Below are 24109 nucleotides of genomic sequence, written 5' to 3' on the forward strand. Positions count from 1 at the left end.
TACCAGCTAGCTGCAACAAAATGGACGTTGTGGTTTGGCTAATCATCCTGAGCTAGGCCCATCTCCCGGCTATCTACCTCTCTGTCAACCGGACGGGACCACCTAGTGTTGACACGGAGCCCAGCCGATCCTACACGACTGGTCTGCCGACGAAATCGTCTGATGTGGTTACAACAGGCTTCCAGTTACGACGTCGACCACGAAGATTCCATCTGCTAGACCCAGCCCGCTAGCACACGCTAGCCGTGGCCTCTTGCTCGCTAGTGCTTTAGCAGCCCCCGAACTACCTCCGAACTATCCTATTGCTGTTCACCGGAACTTATGATAACTCAGCTATACAGCTGATGCCTGCTGGACTGTTCCTTTTTACGGTACCGCATCCTGTTTATGTTTAGCCTCAGCCCAAACTGTGTCGCCATTACCAGCTGTTGTCTTAGCTCTCTCAAATTACACCTGTGATTGCTTTATGCCTCTCTCCCATGTCAATATGGTTTGCTTATTGCTGTTTCGGTTATTTCTAATTGTACTATTTCACTGTAGATCCCCCAGCCCAGCTAAACCTGCCTTAGATAGCTCCTTTGTCCCACCCCCCATACACACGGAGACTGACTCAATCGGTGCCTCCAGTGATGCTATCTCTTTCATTGTTACCCAACGCTCATCACTGTCAAACGCTCCCTAAAACACTTTAGCGAGCAGGCCTTCCTAATTGACCTGGCCCAGGTATCCTGGATGGATATAGATCTCATTCCGTCAGTAGAGGATGCCTGGTTGTTCTTTAAAAGTAATTTCCTCTCAATCTTAAATAAACATGCCCCATTCAAAAAATACAGAACTAAGAACAGATATAGCCCCTGGTTCTCCTCAGACTTGACTGCCCTTGACCAGCACAAAAACATCCTGTGGCGTACTGCATTAGCATCAAATAGCCCCCGCGATATGCAACTTTTCAGGGAAGTTAGGAACCAATATACACAAGCAGTCAGGAAAGCAAAGGCTAACTTTTTCAAACAGAAATTTGCATCCTGTAGCACTAACTCCAAAAAGTTTTGGGACACTGTAAAGTCCATGGAGAATAAGAGCACTTCCTCCCAGCTGCCCACTGCACTGAGGCTAGGAAACACTATCACCACCGATAAATCTACAATAATCGAGAATTGCACTTCAGCGACGCTCAAGGTCCTAAACGATATTTTAACCGCGATCGATAATAGACAGTACTGTGCAGCCGTCTTCATCGACCTGGCCAAGGCTTTCGACTCTGTCAACCACCGCATTCTTATTGGCAGACTAAATAGCCTTGGTTTCTCAAATGACTGCCTCGCCTGGTTCACCAACTACTTCTCAGATAGAGTTCAATGTGTCAAATCGGAGGGCCTGTTGTCTGGACCTATGGCAGTCTCTATGGGGGTGCCACAGGGTTCAATTCTTGGTCCGACTCTTTTCTCCGTGTATATCAATGATGTCGCTCTTGCTGCTGGTGACTCTCAGATCCACCTCTACGCAGACGACACCATTTTGTATACATCTGGCCCTTCATTGGACACTGTGTTAACAAACCTCCAAACGAGCTTCAATGCCATACAACACTCCTTCAGTAGCCTCCAACTGCTCTTAAACACTAGTAAAACTAAATGCATGCTCTTCAATCGAACGCTGCTGGCACCCGCCCACCCGACTAGAATCACTACTCTCGACGGGTCTGACCTAGAGTATGTGGACAACTACAAATACCTAGGTGTCTGGTTAGACTGTAAACTCTTCTTCCAGACTCACATTAAGAATCTCCAATCCAAAGTTAAATCTAGAATCGGCTTCCTATTTCGCAACAAAGCCTCCTTCACTCATGCTGCCAAACATGCCCTCGTAAAACTGACTATCCTACCAATCCTTGACTTCGGCGATGTCATTTACAAAATAGCCTCCAACACTCTACTCAGCAATTTGGATGTAGTCTATCACAGTGCCATCCGTTTTGTCTCCAAAGCCCCATACACTACCCACCACTGTGACCTGTACGCTCTTGTTGGCTGCTCCTCACTACAGGTTCGTCGTCAAACCCACTGGCTCCAGGCCATCTATAAATCACTGCTAGGCAAATCCCTGCCTTATCTTAGCTCATTGGTCACCATAGCAGCACCCACCCGTAGTCTGTGCTCCAGCAGGTATATCTCACTGGTCATCCCCAAAGCCAACACCTCCTTTGGCCGCCATTCCTTCCAGTTCTCTGCTGCCAATGACTGGAACGAATTGCAAAAATCTCTGAAGCTGGAGACTCTTATCTCCCTCACTAACTTTAAGCATCAGTTGTCAGAGCACCTTACCGATCACTGTACCTGTACACAGCCCATCTGAAATTAGCCCACCCAACTACCTCATCCCTATATTGTTATTTATTTTGCTCTTTTGCACCCCAGTATCTCTATTTGCACATAATCTCTTGCACATCTAGCATTCCAGTGTTAATACTAATTGTAATTATTTTGCACTATAGCCTATTTATTGCCTTACCTCCATAACTTGCTACATTTGCACACACTGTATATATATTTTCTGTTGTATTTTTTGACTTTATGTTTTTTTACCCCATATGTAACTCTGTGTTGTTGTTTTATTCGCACTGCTTTGCTTTATCTTGGCCAGGTCGCAGTTGTAAATGAGAACTTGTTCTCAACTGGCTTACCTGGTTAAATAAAGGTGAAATAAAAAAATAAAAAAAATAAGGAAATCAGTCAATTGAAAAAATTGCATTAGGCCCTAACCTATGGATTTCCCATAACTGGGAATACAGATATGCATCTGTTGGTCACAAATACCTTAAAAAAAAGTAGGGGCGTGTATCAGAAAACCAGTCAGTATCTGATGTGACTACCATTTCCCTCATGCAGCGCGACACATCTCCTTCGCATAGAGTTGATCAGGCTGTTGATTGTGGCCTGTGGAATGTTGTCCCACTCCTCTTCAATGGCTGTGCGATGTTCCTGGATATTGGCTGGAACTGGAACACGCTGTTGTACACGTCGATCCAGAGCATCCCAAATATGACATGTCTGGTGAGTATGTAGGCCATGGAAGAACTTGGACATTTTCAGTTTCCAGGAATTGTGTACAGATCCTTGCGACATGGGGCTGTGCATTATCATGCTGAAACATGAGGTGATGGCGGTGGATGAATGGCACAACAATGGGCATTTTAGAGAAATAAGCTTTTTGTGCATGTGGAACATTTCTGGGATCTTTTATTTCAGCTCATGAAACATGGGACCAACACTTTACATGTTGCGTTTTTGTTCAGAATAGGTTGTGCCTTTAGATTTTGAGAAAATTAATACTTTTTTACTTCTCTCATTGACTTCTCAAACCCCAAACCTCGGCCTGGTCTGCTTGGTCTGCATCGCAAGCCTTCCCGGAAGTATCGCGATGTTGCACCTCTGGGTTTAGAAACTCTGTGATCAAATTCTCAAACTGCCTTGTACATAGGTCTGAAAGTTCGATATATGAAGTTCTGTAAATTATAATGTTCCAAGAAGTTACCGTCTGATATTCTGTGAAGCGATGACACAATCAGTCGTTGTACAATGTGAGCTTGATACTTTCTTAACTTGTTACGACTTCCTCCGAAGCTGCCTCCTGTCCTTGTTCGGGCAGGCTTCTAGCCACTGCCGCTCCTCATCTCATCATTCCATTTGTTTTGTCTTGTTTATTACACACACCTGGTTCATATCCCCTCATTAGTACCTGTATAAGTGTTCCCTCTGCCCGCCTGTCTGTGTGTGTGATTGTTTATTGTGGAGGTATTATAGCTCGGTGGAGCTACTTTGTATTTGTATCGCTGGGATATTCACCCGTGTGCCTTGTTTTTTTAACGCATTGCTGCGTACCACTGTGTTCCTGAATAAACCATATATTCTGTGATTTACCCTCCTGCGCCTGACTCCGTCCAAAATCACCCACTACATATCTCTACCTGCTCTATGTCTATGGCTGCAACACCTGCGAAAGGGGAGGTGTTAGTAACCAATTATTTATATATACACACTAGAGCACAGATAGGGGGCACTGTGTTGAAGCCATCATGCCTCCATCTTGGCACTCCCCCACCGTTGTAAACAAATAATTTGGAAGCCATTGAAATGCATTTATTAATGTCCACATACTTTTTTGACATGTTTATTCTATTACAAACACCTTATACTTTACAAGTATGCAATATTAAGTGAGCTAATGAAAAACAAAATGAATTCCTTAAAGTATCATTTTCTAAGATTACTAATGTTACTGTCCCCACTAAAACATAAAAAATACTTAAATACATTTAATTTAGTCCTTCAAACATTTAATTGAAATAGTGTACAATTCCATTCATTCCTATGGAGGACTGCTCCTACTGGGGCGGGCCAATATGGCCGACCGGTGGCTTCAAAGCCTCTCAATGGCCAGTACATAGCAGCAGTCCAGGGTTTATAGACACTGAGTGTACAAAACATTAGGAACACCTTCCCCTCAGAACAGCCTCAATTCGTCAGGGCATAGACTCTAGGAGGTGTCGAAAGTGTTCCACAGGGATGCTGGCCCATGTTGACTCCAAGGCTTCCCACAGTTGTGTCAAGTTGACTGGATGTCCTTTGGGTGGTGCACCATTCTTGATACACATGGGAAATTGTTAAGTGTTGCAGTTCTTGACACACTCAAACGGAGCGCCTGGCACCTACTATCATACCCTGTTCAAAGGCACTTAAATATTTTATTATTTAACCTGTCTCCTCTTCAGCTACACTAGGGTTGAATATTTTCCAGGTATTTTACAAATGTTCCATTCTGAAAATAAATCACTTTTCTCCCGTGTAACCCGGTATTTCCCGCCCAAACCAGAAGTGTCATTCAAAAGCATTATAAAGCATATATATATATATGTCTGGATTTGATTAGAGCTTTGATCCGCATGAAAATTGAAACCTGATGCTACCTGAGCCTGATGAGCCATATATTAAATACATTTTATGAGCCCTACATTAATTACATTTAATGAGCCCAAATGATTGTGCTGTTATCTATTGCATATATTATATAGGCTACTGCACATTACACATAACAGAAAAACGCTGTAATATTTTTTAGTGTGAACTGTATTACTGTACTGTATTGTATTATACTGTATTATATGGACAGGAATTATGCACATCGTTTAAACCATGATAAAGCAGAAGAGAACATGCAATTCTGGTGTAGCACATGCACCTACAAAGTTAAAAGTATAGGCTAGCGAATTTGATTTTAATTTTTAAATATAATAGGGCCTATTTGTATAATAAGTAGGCTGTCGCATATATACCTTTCATAATATCCCCCCTAATGTTATTAGCCTACTTCCTCTTTCTCTCTCTATTGTTGCTTCATTCCTTCCTCGCTTTCAACAATTAAATGAAATAAGTTTCCTTGTCCTTATCTTCATCATTCTAATGACATCCTTGAATATTATAGGACTAGAATTCTTTCAAACTACCCGTGAGTTCTATTGGCTGCTGTATTTAACATTAAGCAAAAAAGAGCTTGCGTCCATCTTCGAATAGTCTATTGGTATAAGAAATACTAAAAAAAAAAGAATGTCCGGCAAGCTATTCTAGTCTAGCTTTTCTTGCATGGGCCTCCAAGAGCTAAGGAGCGTTTTTGTAAGGAGAGGCCAGCGGAGCACAGGTGCTTGCATATTGTGCAAGAGACAGAGGCTATAAATTAGAAGCTTATTACGCATAACCCAACATGAATTAGCTAAATATAAGGTTCATACTGCATTGAATGTATTACCTGAAAGAGGTAGGCTAGGGCATCTATATATAGGGCTATATACAGTATAAATCTAGAACAGGGTTATCTATTTTGGATGCAATTTGAATGGAGTTGACGGAGAAAGAGGAAGACTGTGAGAGTGCTTGCGCGTGCACTGATTTAAAGCAACGATGTTCAAGCGATAGACTGTTTTAAAACTCTGCAGCTTTAATTAAAAAATATATAATCTTTCAAATTAAAAGACAAGGTGACCCCCAAAAGCCAGATGTAGAGGGGTAAATTAGACGTACATTTGGTCTTTATATTACTGTAGCATAGGCTATGCTCAGCAAACATAGGCCTACCTGTCACAAGAAAAAAAGTTACCATGATGAGATGATAGGTCTACATGCATTGTGAACTGTCAGTTGGACAGTGTGGTAACCAGGTGGGCTGCAGGTTTTGGCATCTTGCTTTGCGGGAGCATTCCTATGTCAACAAAGTCAACTTTTCCCCAGAAAATAATAGTAGTTATTAAAAGATAAATGTATTTGATTTGATGGGGAAAAGTCAAGACTAAAATCATTCATAATGTTTAACAATGTATTCTAAATATATGTCAGTCACCTGTGGTTTTTATCCCCTGTTGTGTATAATGGGACAGGAAGTTAAGCTAGTGGTATGTTCTCATTTGACATATTCATAACTGGGCTACAGTATCTCTAACATTTATTTCCTATTTTCTTTGTAATTTAGAAAGTAATCTACGATGAGGCTCTGAGCAGCTTCTTCCGGAATGTTGACTCAAGGTAATTCCATCCCGCCCATCTCTTGCTGTGACCCATTCAACCCTAATGACTACATGGCTGTGAAACGTGCACACTCAGTCCATCAGTCAACCTTTACTCACCTTCTCAAATGACCATTGTTGTTCCCTGCTATGTGTGTATTTCCAGGGGAAGCGACGGGGGAGCTTGTGACATCACCGGTGGGAGAATATGATCCCAGGGTAAATTCCAGTGATGATTTATTGTCTCTGCTTGATTAATGTGACCGTATGTGTGTGTGTGTGTGTCAGCTTCACACACCCTCTGACAAGAGGAATGCCCTCTGTACAGGCGGTGTTGGTAGACATGGAGGAGGGCATGGTGAACGAGATCCTATAGGGCCCGCGTCAAAGAGAAGTTTGACAGCACTCAGCTCATCATTGACGTGTCTGGCTCAGGCAACAACTGGTTAGGGACTGAGTGAGTGAGTGACTGACTGTCTCTCTGTCTGCATGCCTGCCTCTGCCTGCCTCAGGCATGCCATATCACATGCCCATGAGCAGCTTTTTGTCCAAGTTCTGTATAGGCTAGGCCCCTCAAACTCAACTCTGGACCTCGAAGCCAGTTTCACTGTGCTTTTCCATTGTTCCCCTCTAATCAGGGACTGACTTAGACCTGGGACACCAGGTGGGTGCAATAAATTATCAGGTATAACAGAACAACAGCAGGCTCCTTACATCGAAGGGTAAAGAGTTTAGTACCATTGGGCTTGACATGGTAATCTTATCAGTATGTGGCATGTAAATAGTCTAGTTCAGTGGAGATAGCATTGTCAGCGGTTTGGTGTGTAGTGATTAGTGCTTTTTTATGTCTGTTCGGTTTCGATTATTATTATTTTTGGACATGAAATGCTCTATGCATTATGTGGGTTGAATGCTGTAACAACACAGAATAAAACAATTCACCAAAGTCCCATGATGGTGAGGACTGCTCATTATTGCTTATCACTTATTAACTACAATTTATTCACATTACTTTACTTTAATAAAATATGTGTTTTATTTGATGACTTTATTATTTCATTCCAATGCTGTCTGACAAAATCACTATTTTGTAGTTCTACAAAGTAAAAAAGGCATACTTTTATGACTGCTGAATATCAACAATCAGTCACTTGGATCATGTATTTTCCAGCTCATGGAGCAACTGCTTTCTATCCCTCTCGATCACGTGCTCCGCGCAGACCGGACAAGTTTAAGCAGACGCGCGGCAATTATGTGGTCAAACAATGCCAAACTTCTTCTGTAAGTGTGCAAACTCATTCATTTCTCTCCAGGGCAGTGGGCCACTGGACGTTTGGCTCAACCTACAGGGAACAGATCGTGGACCAGCTGAGGAGGGCAGCAGAGCATTGTGACTGGCTGCAATGCTTCTTATTCACTCAATGGGTGGAGGTGAGGACTCAGTGTACAAATGCATTCATAGTCTCATAACTACTGAAACACATTAATAAACATGTTATAACTGCATGAACGGCATTGGTGCTTTCAGTTACTTTCAGTGTAATGTTTTGGATGACCATAATGTGTTTTGTCCTATGCTGTGATGGTCAGGGACTGGATCAGGCCTGGGCACCTGTGTTTTAAAACTTCTGGAGGAAGAGTTCCCCGAGGTATGTCGTATCGTCACCTCAGTCTGCCCCTCAGCAGAGCATGACGTCATCACCTCCCCCTGCAACAGTGTCTTGGCCATGCCGGAGCTCACCGAGCACACCGACTTGTAATAATAATATGCCATTTAGCAGACGCTTTTATCCAAAGCGACTTACGGTCATGCGTGCATACATTTTTACGCATGGGTGGTCCCGGGGATCGAACCCACTACCTTGGCGTTACAAGCGCCGTGCTCTACCAGCTGAGCTACAGAGACCTTGTGTTCTCCCTGTGTAAAATCAGGTGTGTGGCTGTCTGTGTGTCCGGGTTAAAGTGTAATCTTAGTCTTTGATTCAGTGCTCAGGTCTTTCCTTATTATGCATGTAGTGTATGATGTACATTCTGTTTCTGACAGTTAAAGTTAAACGACAGTGATTTCCTTCCTTTGTCCATTTTTGTTATTCTTCTTCCAGTCATTGGTGGACATAGTGAACAACATAAAGCACATGTCCCAAAGGTTCTGTGGTCAAGAAGGACACTACCATCATCTCAGGCCAGGGAGGGGTCAGTGGAGCGGAGAAGCCCTTTGATGCCATGAACAACATCGTAGCCAACCTGCTGCTCAATATCCCCAGGTAGACTACTGGAGATAGACAGGCTGCTGTCTGTGGCACTAGGCCTTTTATTGACCTTCACAGACCCACTTCATTGAGCCTCCCTGGTGTTTGGAGTCTGGTCTTCTCCAGTGTATTTTACTGCCACTGTAAAAACCAACATCTGTTTTTGGATAAAATAAAACATAAAAAAGCAATTTCTAAGAAAATTTAGAGGAAATTCTGAATTATAAAAGTACTGTAATAGAATTACAAAAGACCCACCCCACCACCAACAACGTAATTGCACAGTGCAGTCATTGCACTGTTAAAGGGGGGTTATTTGTGTCAATAAAGAAGAATGCTTGTTTGTCTGAGGGAATAGCATCTGTCTGCTTGGTTCTTACATGTCTGATGTGATATCAATTCACTGATTGTTTCTCTGCTGCTGTAGTTCGGCTCGTTTTGAAGGATCGCTCAACATGGACCTGAATGAGATAGCCATGAACCTAGTTCCCTTCCCTGCTGCACTACCTGGTGCCCAGCGTCACCCCTCTCTACACCCTGGCTGATGTTAACATCCCCACCAGGAGATCTGCTCTCCTGTCCCAACTCCTATTTTTACCTACTCTGGAACTCAGAATATTACATTGCCCACCGCCCTCTGTACAAGTGCCCTTTGTTGACAGTCAGTGAATGGCAATGCTCCGTCACACCCATGCTGTCTACTCTGATCTATGCTGTATAAAATTCTGGTGTCTCAAAGTGGGATCTCACAGTGAACTAGGAATACTAGAGAGACCTATGAATAGCACATGATGCCAATGGTGTGTCCAGGCATGTATAGTGTAATGTGAAAGTGCAATACAGTAGTGTAGTATCTTTGTTAGTTGAATGCATTTAGCTACAGTACATTGCTGTATCGTGTAGCTCAGTGAGTAGAACACGGCGCTTGCAACGCCAGTGTTATGGGTTCGATTCCCAAGATGGACCAGTATGAGAAAATGTTTGCACTCAATACTGTCACTCTTGATAAGAACGTCTGCTAAATGACTCAAATGTATGAGTCATTGTGGATATGAGTGACAGTCTGCTATGATGTAAATGGTATGAATACATTTTGTAGTTATGTTCTTTTTTAGCTGTGCTCTCTGTCTGTGTCTTTCCTGCCTCAGGCTGGACCAGATGTTTACTGATGCCTCCAGGAAAGACCATTACCTGGCCTGTGCCCTCATGTTCCGGGGCAACGTGCAGGTGTCTGACTTCAATGACTTCAAGAGCACTATCCTCCCCTCCCCAATCCTGTTTCCGATCTCCAATAAAAAGTACCACCCAGACTCATACATACTCATAAGGCCCAGCGATGACCTTCCCAGCTGCTCACTCTCAAATAGTGTTCTTATTCAAAGCTGTGTGTTTATGCTCCACTACTGATGCCCCTGAATCATGACTGGCCTATTCAGCTCCCACCTTCTCCTCTCCCCTCCCTCCACTCCCTGCAGATACCTTTTTCATGTGGCATGTTGTCAAGCGCAACAGAAACAGGTGTTTTTATGAGAGCACATACCTGTGCGTGACCACCATGTAAATCAGGAGGAGAAATCTCCTGGAGCACAGACACCATGTGGCACATTTAGGTGACTTTGGATAGCGACAGTATTATTTACTTTGGTTGTTGAATTAGACTGTACATCTAGATATGATTTAAAGTAAACCCTGGATATGTGGGCTGCTTTAGTGTCTGGTAACCTGTGGGCTCGTTTCCAGGAGCCTAAACTTCTCCATTGAGAATGAGAAACTGACCCTATATGTTTTCATAGAAAAGCAGGTTGACCAATGGTAGCCCCATATTCATTCTCATTCCCTTCTTCTTCGTCTCAGACTGAGGCCCACATTGCCCATTGTGTCGTGGAACCAGGAGGGATGGAAGGCAGGGCTGTGTTCTGTGCCCCCTGTGGGTCACTCCTTACTGGCCCTGGCCAACAACACCTGTGTCAAGCCCACCTTCATGGAGATCCGAGACCGCTTCACCAAGCTCTACAGGAAGAAGGTACATCCTAACATAAACTTCAATCACAACAATCTTAAACTGTTGAAAAATAAGTGTTTAGAGTCCAGAAGATTGAGAGGTAAATACAGCAAACAGACCAATTTCCATTTCACAGAGGACAATAGCAGAGTTCAACTAAAGAAAGAGAAGTGGTTCATGTTCTCTAAGCAGGGCTGTAGGCACCAGTATTTTCCCTGCGGTCAGTGTAGAGTACATCCCTATCTGACATAATGGATTGTTTTGGCAGGCTCACTTGCATCACTACCTGCTTGTGGACGGGATGGAGCAGGGCTGCTTCACAGAGGCCATCTCCTCCCTCTCCTCCCTGATGGACGGGATGGAGCAGGGCTGCTTCACAGAGGCCATCTCCTCCCTCTCCTCCCTGATGGACGGGATGGAGCAGGGCTGCTTCACAGAGGCCATCTCCTCCCTCTCCTCCCTGATGGACGGGATGGAGCAGGGCTGCTTCACAGAGGCCATCTCCTCCCTCTCCTCCCTGATGGACGGGATGGAGCAGGGCTGCTTCACAGAGGCCATCTCCTCCCTCTCCTCCCTGATGGACGGGATGGAGCAGGGCTGCTTCACAGAGGCCATCTCCTCCCTCTCCTCCCTGATGGACGGGTTGGAGCAGGGCTGCTTCACAGAGGCCATCTCCTCCCTCTCCTCCCTGATGGATGGGATGGAGCAGGGCTGCTTCACAGAGGCCATCTCCTCCCTCTCCTCCCTGATAGAGGACTACAGTCAGCTGGATGCCACCAAGGACAGACTGACTCTGCCACATGAGGTCCTCTCTGTCTACACATAGTGGACTGTTAGTGAGTGCAGGTGTGTGTGGTAATGTGTGGGTGTGTACATGCAAAGCAATTTAGTATTTTACTAAAATAAAATAGTACTGTAATTTGATAAATAACTGGTTTATTTCTTTTTTATAAGTTACAAAAGATTTCATACACCTTTGTGTCTAAATGATATTCCTCATCCATCAAAATAAATTAGAATGAATTGCTGAGTAATGAGTATGTATGCCTTGAAACAAAAGGCCCTAAAAATGATCAAAGACTCCAGCCACCCTAGTCATAGACTGTTCTCTCTGCTACCGCACGGCAAGCGGTACTGGAGCGCCAAGTCTAGGTCCAAAAGGCTTCTTAACAGCTTCTACCCCCAAGCCATAAGACTCCTGAACGGCTAATCATGGCTACCCGGACTATTTGCATTGCCCCCTCACCTCACCCCAACCCCCTCTTTTACGCTGCTGCTACTCTGTTTATTATTCATGCGTAGTCACTTTAACTCTACCCACATGTACATATTACCTCAATTATCAATTTTTTTACTTAACACTTATATTTATATATTTTTTGTTTTGTTTTGTTCTTTTCTTAAAAACTGCGTTGTTGGTTAAGGGCTTGTAAGTAAGCATTTCACTGTAATGTCTGCACCTGTTGTATTCGGCGCATGTGGCAAATAAGATTTGATTAGATTTATTATGTCAACAATACAAATAAACATTTATACCAAACTAACAATTCAAACTAACAATCCAAATCTGTAGTGAATCAAAGTGGATTTGAGATAGTATGAGGTATTTTGAAGCTAACTTAGTTGTGAATTAACTGGTAGAAAGATTAATTGTGATCCAGCTGGTACAACACTGTGTTTGGCATTGATTAGGGGTTACGATCAGTGGTTCTCTAGATCATAAAACATATTTAAGAAGAAAACTGACCCATAACATGTTTGCTCTATCTATCCCTGTTACCACTACTGGCCTCACTGACAGCCCTATTGTTAATGAGGTACTGTAAAAACCATATCATTTTATCATGAGGTCTAACCCCAAATTACTTACATTACGTTTCCCTTCATGTTAATTGTTAAGCAATCTGCCAAGCCCTAGTTGTCTCTATCCAGTCAAACTTCATGAGTTGAGGTTCCACGTGTTTCAACTTTTCATATCAGCCCACTGGCATCTAGCCAGAGAACACAGGCACTGTTCAGGAGCATTTCATGGCCAGACTGAACTGTGACCAGGGTTCAGTCCTGTCCACTTAACCACCATGACTTGGTCAGAAGCAGTAAGGCCAGGCCAGTGTTGGAGTCTGTGGGCATGGACATGGATGAGGCTCTAAGGTTGATATAGATGCTGGAGAAGGTGCTAGAGGAAGCGTAGCTCTGCGAACATGTCCTCAGGGTCGTCGCACTTCCTCTGGCACACGCAGGACGTTATCCACTGCATCTTCCAGCGCACGCTGGAGCCGCCCTTGCACTTGAAGTTGGCGGCCACCATTTTGGATTTGTTGGGGACGCAGCAGCGCTTGTCGGTGCAGATGCCGCAGTAAGTGGGTTTGAAATTCTTGGTGCTGGTACACCCAGACAGGGTCAGCTTCTCCGCTTTCTTGGCCTGGAACTTGGGCTTACACATCTTTCCTCTCAGCATCTAGAGGGAGAAATGACATTTAAATTGACCCTGGCCGTGACCCCACTCTCCGAGGGTGTCTTAGGGAGAGTTGGGATATACAAAAAAACACATTTCCTATTCACACATGCGTATTAATACACACCTGTACATGTGTGAAATAAGACAAATGTAAGCACCCACCAAAGTTATTATTATTATTAAGTCTTAAGATTCATATAGAAACCCTATCAGACTTCTTCTGCTCTCCTTTGGTGAATGTATACAGTCAATCCAAGACCACTGTCATATTTAGGGTGTTGTGGGCATACAGGGAATTCCTTTTACATTTCACCCATCATCACCATCTGAACAATGCATCATCAGCTCCCAGAGAGAGCCTGGCTGATCGGTGGTCGGTCACCTTGACGTTCTTCATGATGCTCTTCTCACACGGCCGCAGCAGGCAGAGGCGGCGGTCCTTCCTCATCTCACACTTGCCGTTGTCGTTGTTGACCCGGACTGAGATACCCAGGCCGCAGGTCTTGGAGCAGGGACTCCACGGAGTGGTCTGGATCAGGCAGTTCTTCTTCCAGACTAAAGGAGGATCCCTGTAAGCTTTCAGTATTAAAGGGCACTCAGACCGCTAGAAGAAGGAACCCGCCTGTACCTGCCATGCTGCCACAGAGCACATGCTGTTCAGAGTGAATCAAGAGCCCTCAGTCAGCCACACTCCATCCTCTCTGCACTTCCCAGCCAAAGTAATAAAAATGCCCTCAGCCTCCCTCTTTCCATCCAGCTTACTTTCACAGCAATTAGCATTCCAGGGCAGACAAGCTGGCGATTCTGGCCCTGGTTTTCTCTGCTAACACACACCTGGCATGGTGGCCATGTAGGTCGCATCCTGCTGGTGTTTCCTGGAAGCACCGGGGGCGCTCTGGTGGCCGGCTGGCAGGGGTGTGTTGCTCCTCAGAGGGGCAGGACCCAGGAGACCAGCAGGCTTCCTTATGAAGGCCAGGGTGCAGCCGATGGCTCCCACGATGCACGTGCACTTATACAGTGGGCTGGGCTGGAAGGCCTCGCCATTCTCATAGTGGGCCCCGTTCAAGTCACAGCCCACTGCCATCAAGTCTAGGAGCAGGCGATAAGGGAAACAGAACTCAACTCAGTTGACTGGCCTATGCAATGCTTGCCGCATTCTTGTGGTGTTAGTGTGTCTCTAAGTGTGGTCAGCCTTGGGGTATTTGCCTGATTTAAATGTGTGTTTGACCTAATGGAGTCCTTTGATGATCAAAGAGACCCTGGATAAATGAGTAAACCAGTCCCATGGAACTACAGGTTTATGCAAATCTCCAATCCTGAGTGAGTAGCATGGGATTGAAGTATTTTCATGTAGTAAAGTGTATAGCCAGTTCTTTGAAATAGCAGAGACCTATTGCACAATCCAGCTCCTCTCCCCTCTACAGGTTTATGCAAATCTGAAAATAAGTAATTGACCTTGAGACATTCAATTATACATTGACTTAACTTTGTTGATAGCCCATGGGCTACAAATGAAACGTTCACTCACAAGCGCAGACTCCGACCTCATATCGCAGCTGGTCTTTAGAGAAATCGCAGTACATGCCCTTGTGGGGGTCGCAGATGTCCCTCTCATTGCAGGCCTCTCTGATTTGCCAGGCACAGCTCTTACAGCAGCCGCAGTCATCCAGCACAGAGCTGACCCCTGGGGCACACTGGGGCTTAGCCCGGCACTTACAGGGCCAGTGGCAGAACTGTTTCCTCTCCAACACGGCCTTGCTGCCTCGCGGAGCAGACAGCTGCCCACCATGGTTCTGAGCCCTGCATAGAGACTGGAGGGAAGGAGAGGACAGGGTTCTTATAGGGTTAAGGGTAAAAGAGCACTGCTTGGGAGGTGGGATGAACAAAGACCAGAGGGTCCCCTTAAACTAAAACAAGTAATATTATACAAAGCCTGTGATTTACTGTTCTGAAAGTGTTGCTTTATGCGACCTCAGTGGCGGCTCCTGAAAAAATTCTCAGGGGGGGCAATTTTTCTGATGATTTAGGTGACCTACACACATTTTTTAAAAGATATGTCCAGCAACAACATGAAGACAGGGGCAGCATATAAGTCAATACCAGAAGCATTTATTGACTGATCTCAAAAGTGTTGGCTTACAAAATCAAAATAAGTTATCACAGTAAAAATAATCAAGGGTGTTCTTTCACATTCCTCAACACTGCATAAACAATATGCATTTCCATAAACAAATGAAATATCAGCTGAAAATACAGCATCTTGGTATTTGTTCAGATTGCAGGATCAACAAGAGCTTTTACCACATTTTTTGCCTCATGGTTGAATTGGAAATATGTGCACCTGAGCATAATTCTCAACAAGCAAGCAGGAGCTTTTGATAGAGGCTACTGAAAACATTGATGCAAGTTATTGGTAATAAGACATTTTTATAGACTTCCATATTCTGCCCTCTTGTATAGATTTGTGAAAATGAACAGTGATAGACATTTTGCCTGAAAACAGAATTTGAAAGTAATTTCTAGAAAAGGTAAACACAGCTATCTGTATGGCTTTGTAAAAATGAACAACCATATTCTGGCCAATTGTATAGATTTGTAAATATGAACAACCATATTCTGGCCAATTGTATAGATTTGTAAAAATGAACATGAACAGATTATTTATTTTTTTACTCTTTTTTAAATGAAAAATAACTATTTTAAACAACATCAACTGTGAACTGATTTGGGCGTGTGTGTGTTAAAGAGACAGACAGGGAGGGACAAAGAGAGAGAGAGGCTACATTACTTGTACTGAAACTGTTCTCTTCTCTGTTTCAATACAGCAAAGCGTTCAATGACTTTCTCATTGAAATCAGGCATGCTGAGGACTAGTTCCCTCTCCATGGAAAGCATGGCCAGTGCATTCAGACGTTCCTGGCCCATTGAATTTCGCAGGAATGTCTTAACTCGTGTCAAAGTTGAGAAACATCTCTCAGCTTCAGCTGTTGTCATGGGAGTAGTTATGAGGATGTTCAACAGAGTCACAGTCTCAGAGAACGTCTCCTGGAGGTTGTAGCTCATGAGAACCTGGTACAGTGCCAGTGCACCACAGCATCCCTTGAATTCAGGATTCTCATAGATCAGAGATAGTTCTGTCTTGAGCTTTGCCTTGCTCAGCATGGGGTATGCATTCACAGTGGCATTCAGAGCCTCATCAGGAAATGAATGGCAGTACCTTTCAAACATGTCTGCTTGCAGTAAGGTAGCACTCACAAGGTGGCCAGAGAAAGAGAACCTTTCTTTGGTGTGATCCAGGATGGTGTTGCAGACCTCTTCAGACAGCCTCTGCTTCTCCTCTTCTCTCAAAGCTGTTCTGGGTCTTTTGGCTCCTGTTGCTTCTTGCAGCTGCTGTTGAGAGGAGTCCCTGAAGGCAAACAGACCAATGTGTTTGTTGGCTTTGTACAGTATTGTTGTCTATGTGATGCACAGGTATATGCAATGTATCCATGTATAGTACAAATACTTCAGTTCCACTTAAAATGGGCAGGGATGCATAAAGTCTTTAGTGTTTAAGTTAGCCTTTGTGTCTCACATAGCCTGGATGTTCAGCACAGTATACAGTGGTGCTCATAAGCTTATGATCCCATGCTAAAGTTGACTAAAAAGAGGAATAAAAAAGAAAATAAAATTGGTGTCCTTAAAGGTTGGATTTTCCAACTTTTTTAATTAAGTCATTAAGATCAATTTCCAAAAGATGATTTTTTTATTTTTTTATTCCTCTTTTTAGTCAACTTTAGAATGTGTTCATACACTTATGAGCACCACTGTACAGTACACATAGTATATAAAATAAGCTAGATTACACCACTGGCCATATACAATGAGAATAATGTAATTTCAAACACAAATGCAGTCTCCTTTCATGCATACATTTTCAAATAAAGCTCTGCTTTGAGAAAGATCGAATGATATTGTTTAATCTTACCTTATGGCCTGCACACTGCTTGTGAAGCTGTCGAGGGCACGTTTGATAAAGACAGCATCGATGTCCTTCTTCTGTAGCTTCTGGTACAGAATGTCGACGTGGGGCATGATTTTGTGAAAAAGCCGCAGGAAAAAAATAAAATCTTCATCATGTAGCATCCTCACGTAGCCAGATGCCTCTCTCACGGTGGGCTGGTCAAATGAACCCAATGAACCCGTCCGAATGGCTTCAAAACATTCTATGAGGTCGTCTCGATTCTCGTAGACAGTGTTCACGACTCTGCTTAGTAGAAACCTGTTGAATTATTACATTTGGTCTGGGAGGTCCTAATTGTTTCGTTGCCAATTTATCTTGATTTGTTCGCCGACAAAAAGGAACTTCTTTCAAAGAGACAATCGAGTTGCACTGAAGGCTAGCCATTTTGACAGTAGTAGTGAATTGATTGATGAGGCTACCCGCTCTTTTCTTAGTTACGTTCATGGTTATGTTACGTATGACGAAAGCGCGTAAGTGCAAGCCCTCAGAAACCCATAGAGATTGTATTGAAAGCTCTGATATTTGAAAAAAATTGATTTTACATTAGAGGCTATGAGAGACTTCTGGGCGATTTTCAACCTGACTGAAATCGCCCCAAAACGGGCGGGGACATTTGAAGCACGACTTTAGCCTGATTGGACATTTAGTGGCAGATCAGACGTCTAGATTAGAACACTGATAACTACTGTTGCCGTGATATAATTGATTAGAAAAAAAAACCTTCCTTTTCCCGTTTGGCAGTGCGTCGCCCATATCGCCCTAATGAACACACCGCCCCTGTGCGACCTAATATAGAAGTTCTTGATAAAGTTTAAAGTTCACCAAGAAGTCACCTATGGGTAAAACTTTCAGAACATTCACATTTCACAACAGTCAAGAGGCTAAAGGATAGAACAAGGATAAAAGGATCAGAACAGCAAAACAACGCATGATTAGTAAAAGTATTGTCAGAGTGCTGTGTGTGGATGAGTGAAGGGAATCAAGCGCAGGAACAAGGATGACTTCAACAGACTTTAGTAATATCCAACACAGGAATGAGTCGCCAACCCAACCGGGCGGCGCGAACAATTACGCACAACACACAGTGCGGAAAACAAGAAAAAGCGCACGCAGTGCGAACTCTCGAAAATACAACAAACGAGAGAGACAAACTCCTCGGAGGCAAGCTGACAAATAACAATCACACATAACACCTGACCCAAACAAACGAAACTAAATAGGGAACACAATCAAACACAAACAAGGGACAGGTGTTACAAAGAGACAAAACCAAACGAACATGAAACATAGAACGGTGGCAGCTAGTACTCCGGAGACGACGACCGCCGAAGCCTGCCCGAACAAGGAGGAGGAGCAGCCTCGGCCGAAACCGTGACAAGTATCAACAAATTCCATCAATCAATTTGAAAAATCTATGTTAGCCCAAATATTATAGCAATTATATCGGTATTAATTGTGCGCGAATTCAGATAAGCATTTTGGTTCACACTTTACAATATATCATACATTCCTGATGTGTAAATTACTGCATTTTTGTATTTTTCATTCCCTGTCAAACATACATGGACAGTGTTTGCAATTTCAGCAATGACTTCTCATTCATCTAGAAATAGCCATGTTTAAATCAAGATGGAGCCATCGAAAAATCAGCTCATCACTTATGCTTCTTAACAGCTTCTACCCCCAAGCCATAAGACTCCTGAACAGCTAATCATGGTTACCCAGACTATTTGCATTGCCCCCCCACCCCACACCACCCCACCTCAACCCCCACTTCCCACCCCCCTCTTTTATGCTGCTGCTACTCTGTTGATTATTTATGCATAGTCACTTTAACTCTACTCACATGTACATATTCCCTCAATTACCTCGCACATTGACTCTGTACCGGTACCCCCTGTATATAGCCTCCCTACTGTTATTTTATTTTACTGCTGCTCTTTAATTATTTGCAATTTGTTATTTTTTACTTATCTATTTTTTACTTAACACTTTTTTATTTTCTTAAAAACTGCATTGTTGGTTAAGGGCTTGTAAGTTAGCATTTCACTGTAATGTCTACACCTGTTGTATTCGGCGCATGTGGCAAATAAAATTTGATTTGATTTGATTTAAACAAGTAGCTCCTTTGTACATGAGCAGTACGTCCCAGTATTTACCTCAGTTTAACTGGGAGCAATTCATTTCTGTTCCAGCATATGGAAATTCTATAGCACAGATTTCAACTGTATTATTAAAAAAAGGACAACTCAGTAGAAGGGGACAAGTCAATGAAATGCCCATTGACTATGATGCAATCCCAGTGTGTTGTCAGTTAGGTCCATAGTGAGGGCAAGTGCTTAGGGTCCATTCCAAATGGCACCCTATTCTCTACATAGTGCACTACATTCTGGTCAAAAGTAGTGCACTACATAGGGAATAAGGTACTATTTGGAACACAGCCTTAACTGCTTCCCAGGGTCTCTTGGGGTTATGGCAAAAATCTGAAGCCTTTCTGCCAGGTTAACATAATGAGCTAATTTCATGGTGTGAAAACGGACCTACTCTACTGAAACCTTTCAAAACACAGCATACCTCATAACTTGCCCTCTCTTTTGTTAGTAACCTCTTTTAATTATTTAGAGTCTGATATGTGTGTGTGTGTGTGGGGGGGGGGGGGGGGGTCATACTAAGATGGTCATACTATGGATCATTTATCCATTTGATTTAGAATTTAGGACCACTTTAGGTATCAAAAACATATACAGTGGCTTGCGAAAGTATTCACCCCCTTGGCATTTTTCCTATTTTGTTGCCTTTTTTTAAATTGATTTTTTTGGGGTTTGTATCATTTGATTTACACAACATGCCTACCACTTTGAAGATCCAAATTTTTTTGGGGGTGAAACAAACAAGAAATAAGACAAAAAAAACAGAAAACTTGAGCGTGCATAACTATTCACCCCCCCCCCCCCCCCCGCCCCCCAAAACAGCTGCAAGTCTCTTGGGGTATGTCTCTATAAGCTTGGCACATCTAGCCACTGGGATGTTTGCCCATTCTTCAAGGCAAAACTGCTCCAGCTCCTTCAAGTTGGATGGGTTCCGCTGGTGTACAGCAATCTTTAAGTCATACCACAGATCCTCATTTGGATTGAGGTCTGGGCTTTGACTAGGCCATTCCAAGACATTTAAATGTTTCCCCTTAAACCACTCGAGTGTTGCTTTAGCAGTATGCTTAGGGTCATTGTCCTGCTGGAAGGTGAACCTCCGTCCCAGTCTCAAATCTCTGGAAGACTGAAACAGGTTTCCCTCAAGAATTTCTCTGTATTTAGCGCCATCCATCATTCCTTCAGTTCTGACAAGTTTCCCAGTCCCTGCCGATGAAAAACATCCCCACAGCATGATGCTGCCACCACCATGCTTCACTGTGGGGATGGTGTTCTCGGGGTGATGAGAGGTGTTGGGTTTACGCCAGACATAGCGTTTTCCTTGATGGCCAAAAAGCTCAATTTTAGTCTCATCTGACCAGAGTACCTTCTTCCATATGTTTGGGGAGTCTGCCACATGCCTTCTGGCGAACACCAAACGTGTTTGCTTATTTTTTTCTTTAAGCAATGGCTTTTTTCTGGCCACTCTTCCATAAAGCCCAGCTCTGTGGAGTGTATGGCTTAAAGTGGTCCTATGGACAGATACTCCAATCTCCGCTGTGGAGCTTTTTCTCCTCCTTATCTTTGGTCTCTTTGTTGCCTCTCTGATTAATGCCCTCCTTGCCTGGTCCATGAGTTTTGGTGGGCGGCCCTCTCTTGGCAGGTCTGTTGTTGTGCCATATTCTTTCCATTTTCTAATAATGTATTTAATGGTGCTCCTTGGGATGTTCAAAGTTTCTGATATTTTTTTATAACCCAACCCTGTACTTCTCCACAACTTTGTCCCTGACCTGTTTGGAGAGCTCCTTGGTCTTCATGGTGCCGCTTACTTGGTGGTGCCCCTTGCTTAGTGGTGTTGCAGACTCTGGGGCCTTTCAGAACAGTTGTATATATACTGAGATCATGTGACAGATCATGTGACACTTAGATTGCACTCAGGTGGACTTTATTTAACTAATTATGTGACTTCTGAAGGTAAATGGTTGCAGATCTTATTTAGGAGATTCATAGCAAAGGGGGTGAATAGATATGCACGCACCACTTTTCCATTATTTATTTTTTAGAATTTTTGGAAAAAGTAATTTTTTTCATTTCACTTCATTTCATTTGGACTATTTTGTGTATGTCCATTACATGAAATCCAAATAAAAATCCATTTAAATTACAGGTTGTAATGCAACAAAATAGGAAAAATGCGAAGGGGGATGAATACTTTTGCAAGGCACTGTATAACATTTTTATTTTATAAAATATTGTACTGCTATAGCCCATAGAAACACATTGAAAAACACGTTAATAAATGGCAAAAAGGACAGTAAAAAAATAAATAATAGGAAACAAGGTTTTGAAGTGTCTGTCCTAAATCTAGGAGACGTTAAAAAAAAACTCTGGATGTATTTTGTTGGTTTTAACACATATTTAACCCCTTTTTTTGGGTAGGCACAAAACTACAGTTACCTTCATACTTCCATTAGTTTTTTTAAACCGGTACCAGTTACCTTCAGACAAGTCCCGTGACACTTGTGGGGGTCGTACAGTGTTCGTGAGAATCTACCCTTTCCACAGTAGGGTCCCATTAGTTTGTTGCCCAAACGGTTTGGATGCTACCAAACATAAATTGGCACATCGACGGTACCAACTTCAGATGAGTCTCCTGACACTTGTGGGGGTCGTAGAGCAAAAGGGAGAACACCATCGTCTTCGTGAGAGTTTCCTCTTTCCATATAGTGGTCATAGTCAATAGTTTGTAGGTCAAACCGTTCGGACACTACAGACGTTTTCGCGAGAAGAGTGATTTTCAGGATGTCTCATGGTCTGACAAACAGTGGCGGCTCCTGAAAAAATTCTCAGGGGGGGCAATATTTCTGATGATTTAGGTGACCTACACACATTTAAAAAAAAGATATGTCCAGCAACAACATGAAGACAGGGGCAGCATATAAGTCAATACCAGAAGCATTTATTGCCTGATCTCAAAAGTGTTGGCTTACAAAAGCAAAATAAGTTATCACAGTAAAAATAATCAAGGGTGTTCTTTCACATTCCTCAACACTGCATAAACAATATGCATTTCCATAAAACACCTCATCTAATTGTGCCACAAAGTTGACAAGTCCAAGAAAAATACCAGGGTTGGTGGAGCCCTCAGTTTCATCTTTGCCTCGCAAAGCTAACTCAAACACTCCGCAAAACTTCACACACTGGATTAGCCGGCTGAGGATGTGGCGGTTGTTGCTAACCTCATCGTTGTGGCGGCGGACAGCTAGCCTGTATCCCTCATCCAGTTGAGTGGCAATGTTCACTCTCCCCAAAGCAGACAATCTCAAACAGCTATCCATGTGGGTCTTTGACAGCTCATGTTTCTTAATCTTTTCTGAAAGATGGTGCATGTCCGTTACACCAGTCGCTGTCCAAGCGGTGCTGTCTGCCGTGCCGCCTTCAGGGTGAAAGAGTAAGCAGGGGTAGCAGAAGACTGCATTAGCTACATCACAGCCTGCTAGCCAGGTTTTTCGTTCGTACCAATTTTTTGAAAATCCTCGGGTGTAGGACTTTCCCCCTTTAGTAGAAACCTGTTGAATTATTAAATTTGGTCTGGGAGGTCCTAATTGTTTCGTTGCCAATTTATCTTGATTTGTTCGCCGACAAAAAGGAACTTCTTTCAAAGAGACAATCGAGTTGCACTGAACGCTAGCCATCTTGACAGTAGTACGTGAATTGATTGACGCTGCTACCCGCTCTTTTCTTAGTTACGTTCATGGTTATGTTACGTATGACGAAAGCGCGTAAGTGCAAGCCCTCCCGGAACCTATAGAGATTGTATTGAAAGCTCTGATATTTGAAACAAAAAGATTTTACATGAGAGTCTATGAGAGACTTCTGGGGCGATTTTCAACCTGACTGAAATCGCCCCAAAAGGGGCGGGGCCATTTGAAGCACGACTTTAGCCTGATTGGACATTTAGTGGCAGATCAGACGTCTAGATTAGAACACTGATAACTACTGTTGCCGTGATATAATTGATTAGAAAAAAAATCCCTTCCTTTTCCCGTTTAGCAGTGCGTCGCCCATATCGCCCTAATGAACACACCGCCCCTGCTGACAAATACTGCTCTAGCTCTGCCACCTTTCACTGCAGATGCGGAAATGCGACTCTGGCGGATGCGGTGGATTGAGAAGCATCCAACGCAAACAACCTGATATCTCTAGTTTAAACTGACAGAGTTTGATAGGGATTATTTGGGTCTGTAATTTAGATTGACACACTGGTGCATCAATCGACTAGGGGGTTAAAAAGTGACGCAAAGGGAACCCTTTTTACTGTAACTTTACTACAACATTACCTCACTCAACAAGGCTCCTGCCACTGAAGAATTGGATACTCATTCATAAAAAATTTAAATAAGTCCAAGAAAACACTTTCACTCTAATAAAATAAACTAGAAAGTAACCAATGCAAGTTCAACATATTTTAAGGTATAACTAACATATACAACCTTACTCTGAGAGCAACCCTACCATCTTTCTCTATGGCTTGCTGTCATCACCCTTTTCCTGGTTCTTCCTAGAAAGCAGGTGTTGAGTACCACATCAAGCCTTGTCCTATCAGAGACCGCGGAGACACAACTCATCATTATTCTGAAGCAAGAGAAAAGGAAAGTCGCAGCGCTCACCTGTTGAGCTAGAATGACCAGGAGCGAAGAGCAGAGCAGAGATAGCAT

General features: G+C 43.2%; 1 protein-coding gene and 1 pseudogene across 2 annotated transcripts; one reads left to right on the forward strand and one right to left on the reverse strand.

The window, feature by feature from the left end:
• The first annotated feature begins 3555 nt into the window (after positions 1 to 3555).
• Positions 3556 to 11630, forward strand: LOC311108139 (tubulin epsilon chain-like; annotated as a pseudogene). Its single transcript has 12 exons — positions 3556 to 3580; positions 6192 to 6265; positions 6520 to 6572; positions 6842 to 6998; positions 7867 to 7984; positions 8144 to 8309; positions 8634 to 8817; positions 9230 to 9368; positions 9951 to 10100; positions 10657 to 10825; positions 11073 to 11157; positions 11557 to 11630. The product of its transcript is annotated as a tubulin epsilon chain-like (transcript).
• Positions 11631 to 12980: 1350 nt separating this feature from the next.
• On the reverse strand, positions 12981 to 24109 carry LOC311108707 (cellular communication network factor 6-like; the record flags this gene model as incomplete). Its single annotated transcript, XM_084151426.1, has 5 exons — positions 12981 to 13262; positions 13645 to 13838; positions 14097 to 14351; positions 14791 to 15073; positions 24062 to 24109. The coding sequence occupies 5 exons, from the start codon at positions 24107 to 24109 to the stop codon at positions 12981 to 12983; spliced, it is 1062 nt and encodes a 353-aa protein (XP_084007552.1).

Source organism: Coregonus lavaretus (genome assembly GCF_964263955.1).
Source record: "Coregonus lavaretus genome assembly, chromosome: 33".
In the NCBI taxonomy this organism is placed as follows: Eukaryota; Metazoa; Chordata; class Actinopteri; order Salmoniformes; family Salmonidae; genus Coregonus; species Coregonus lavaretus.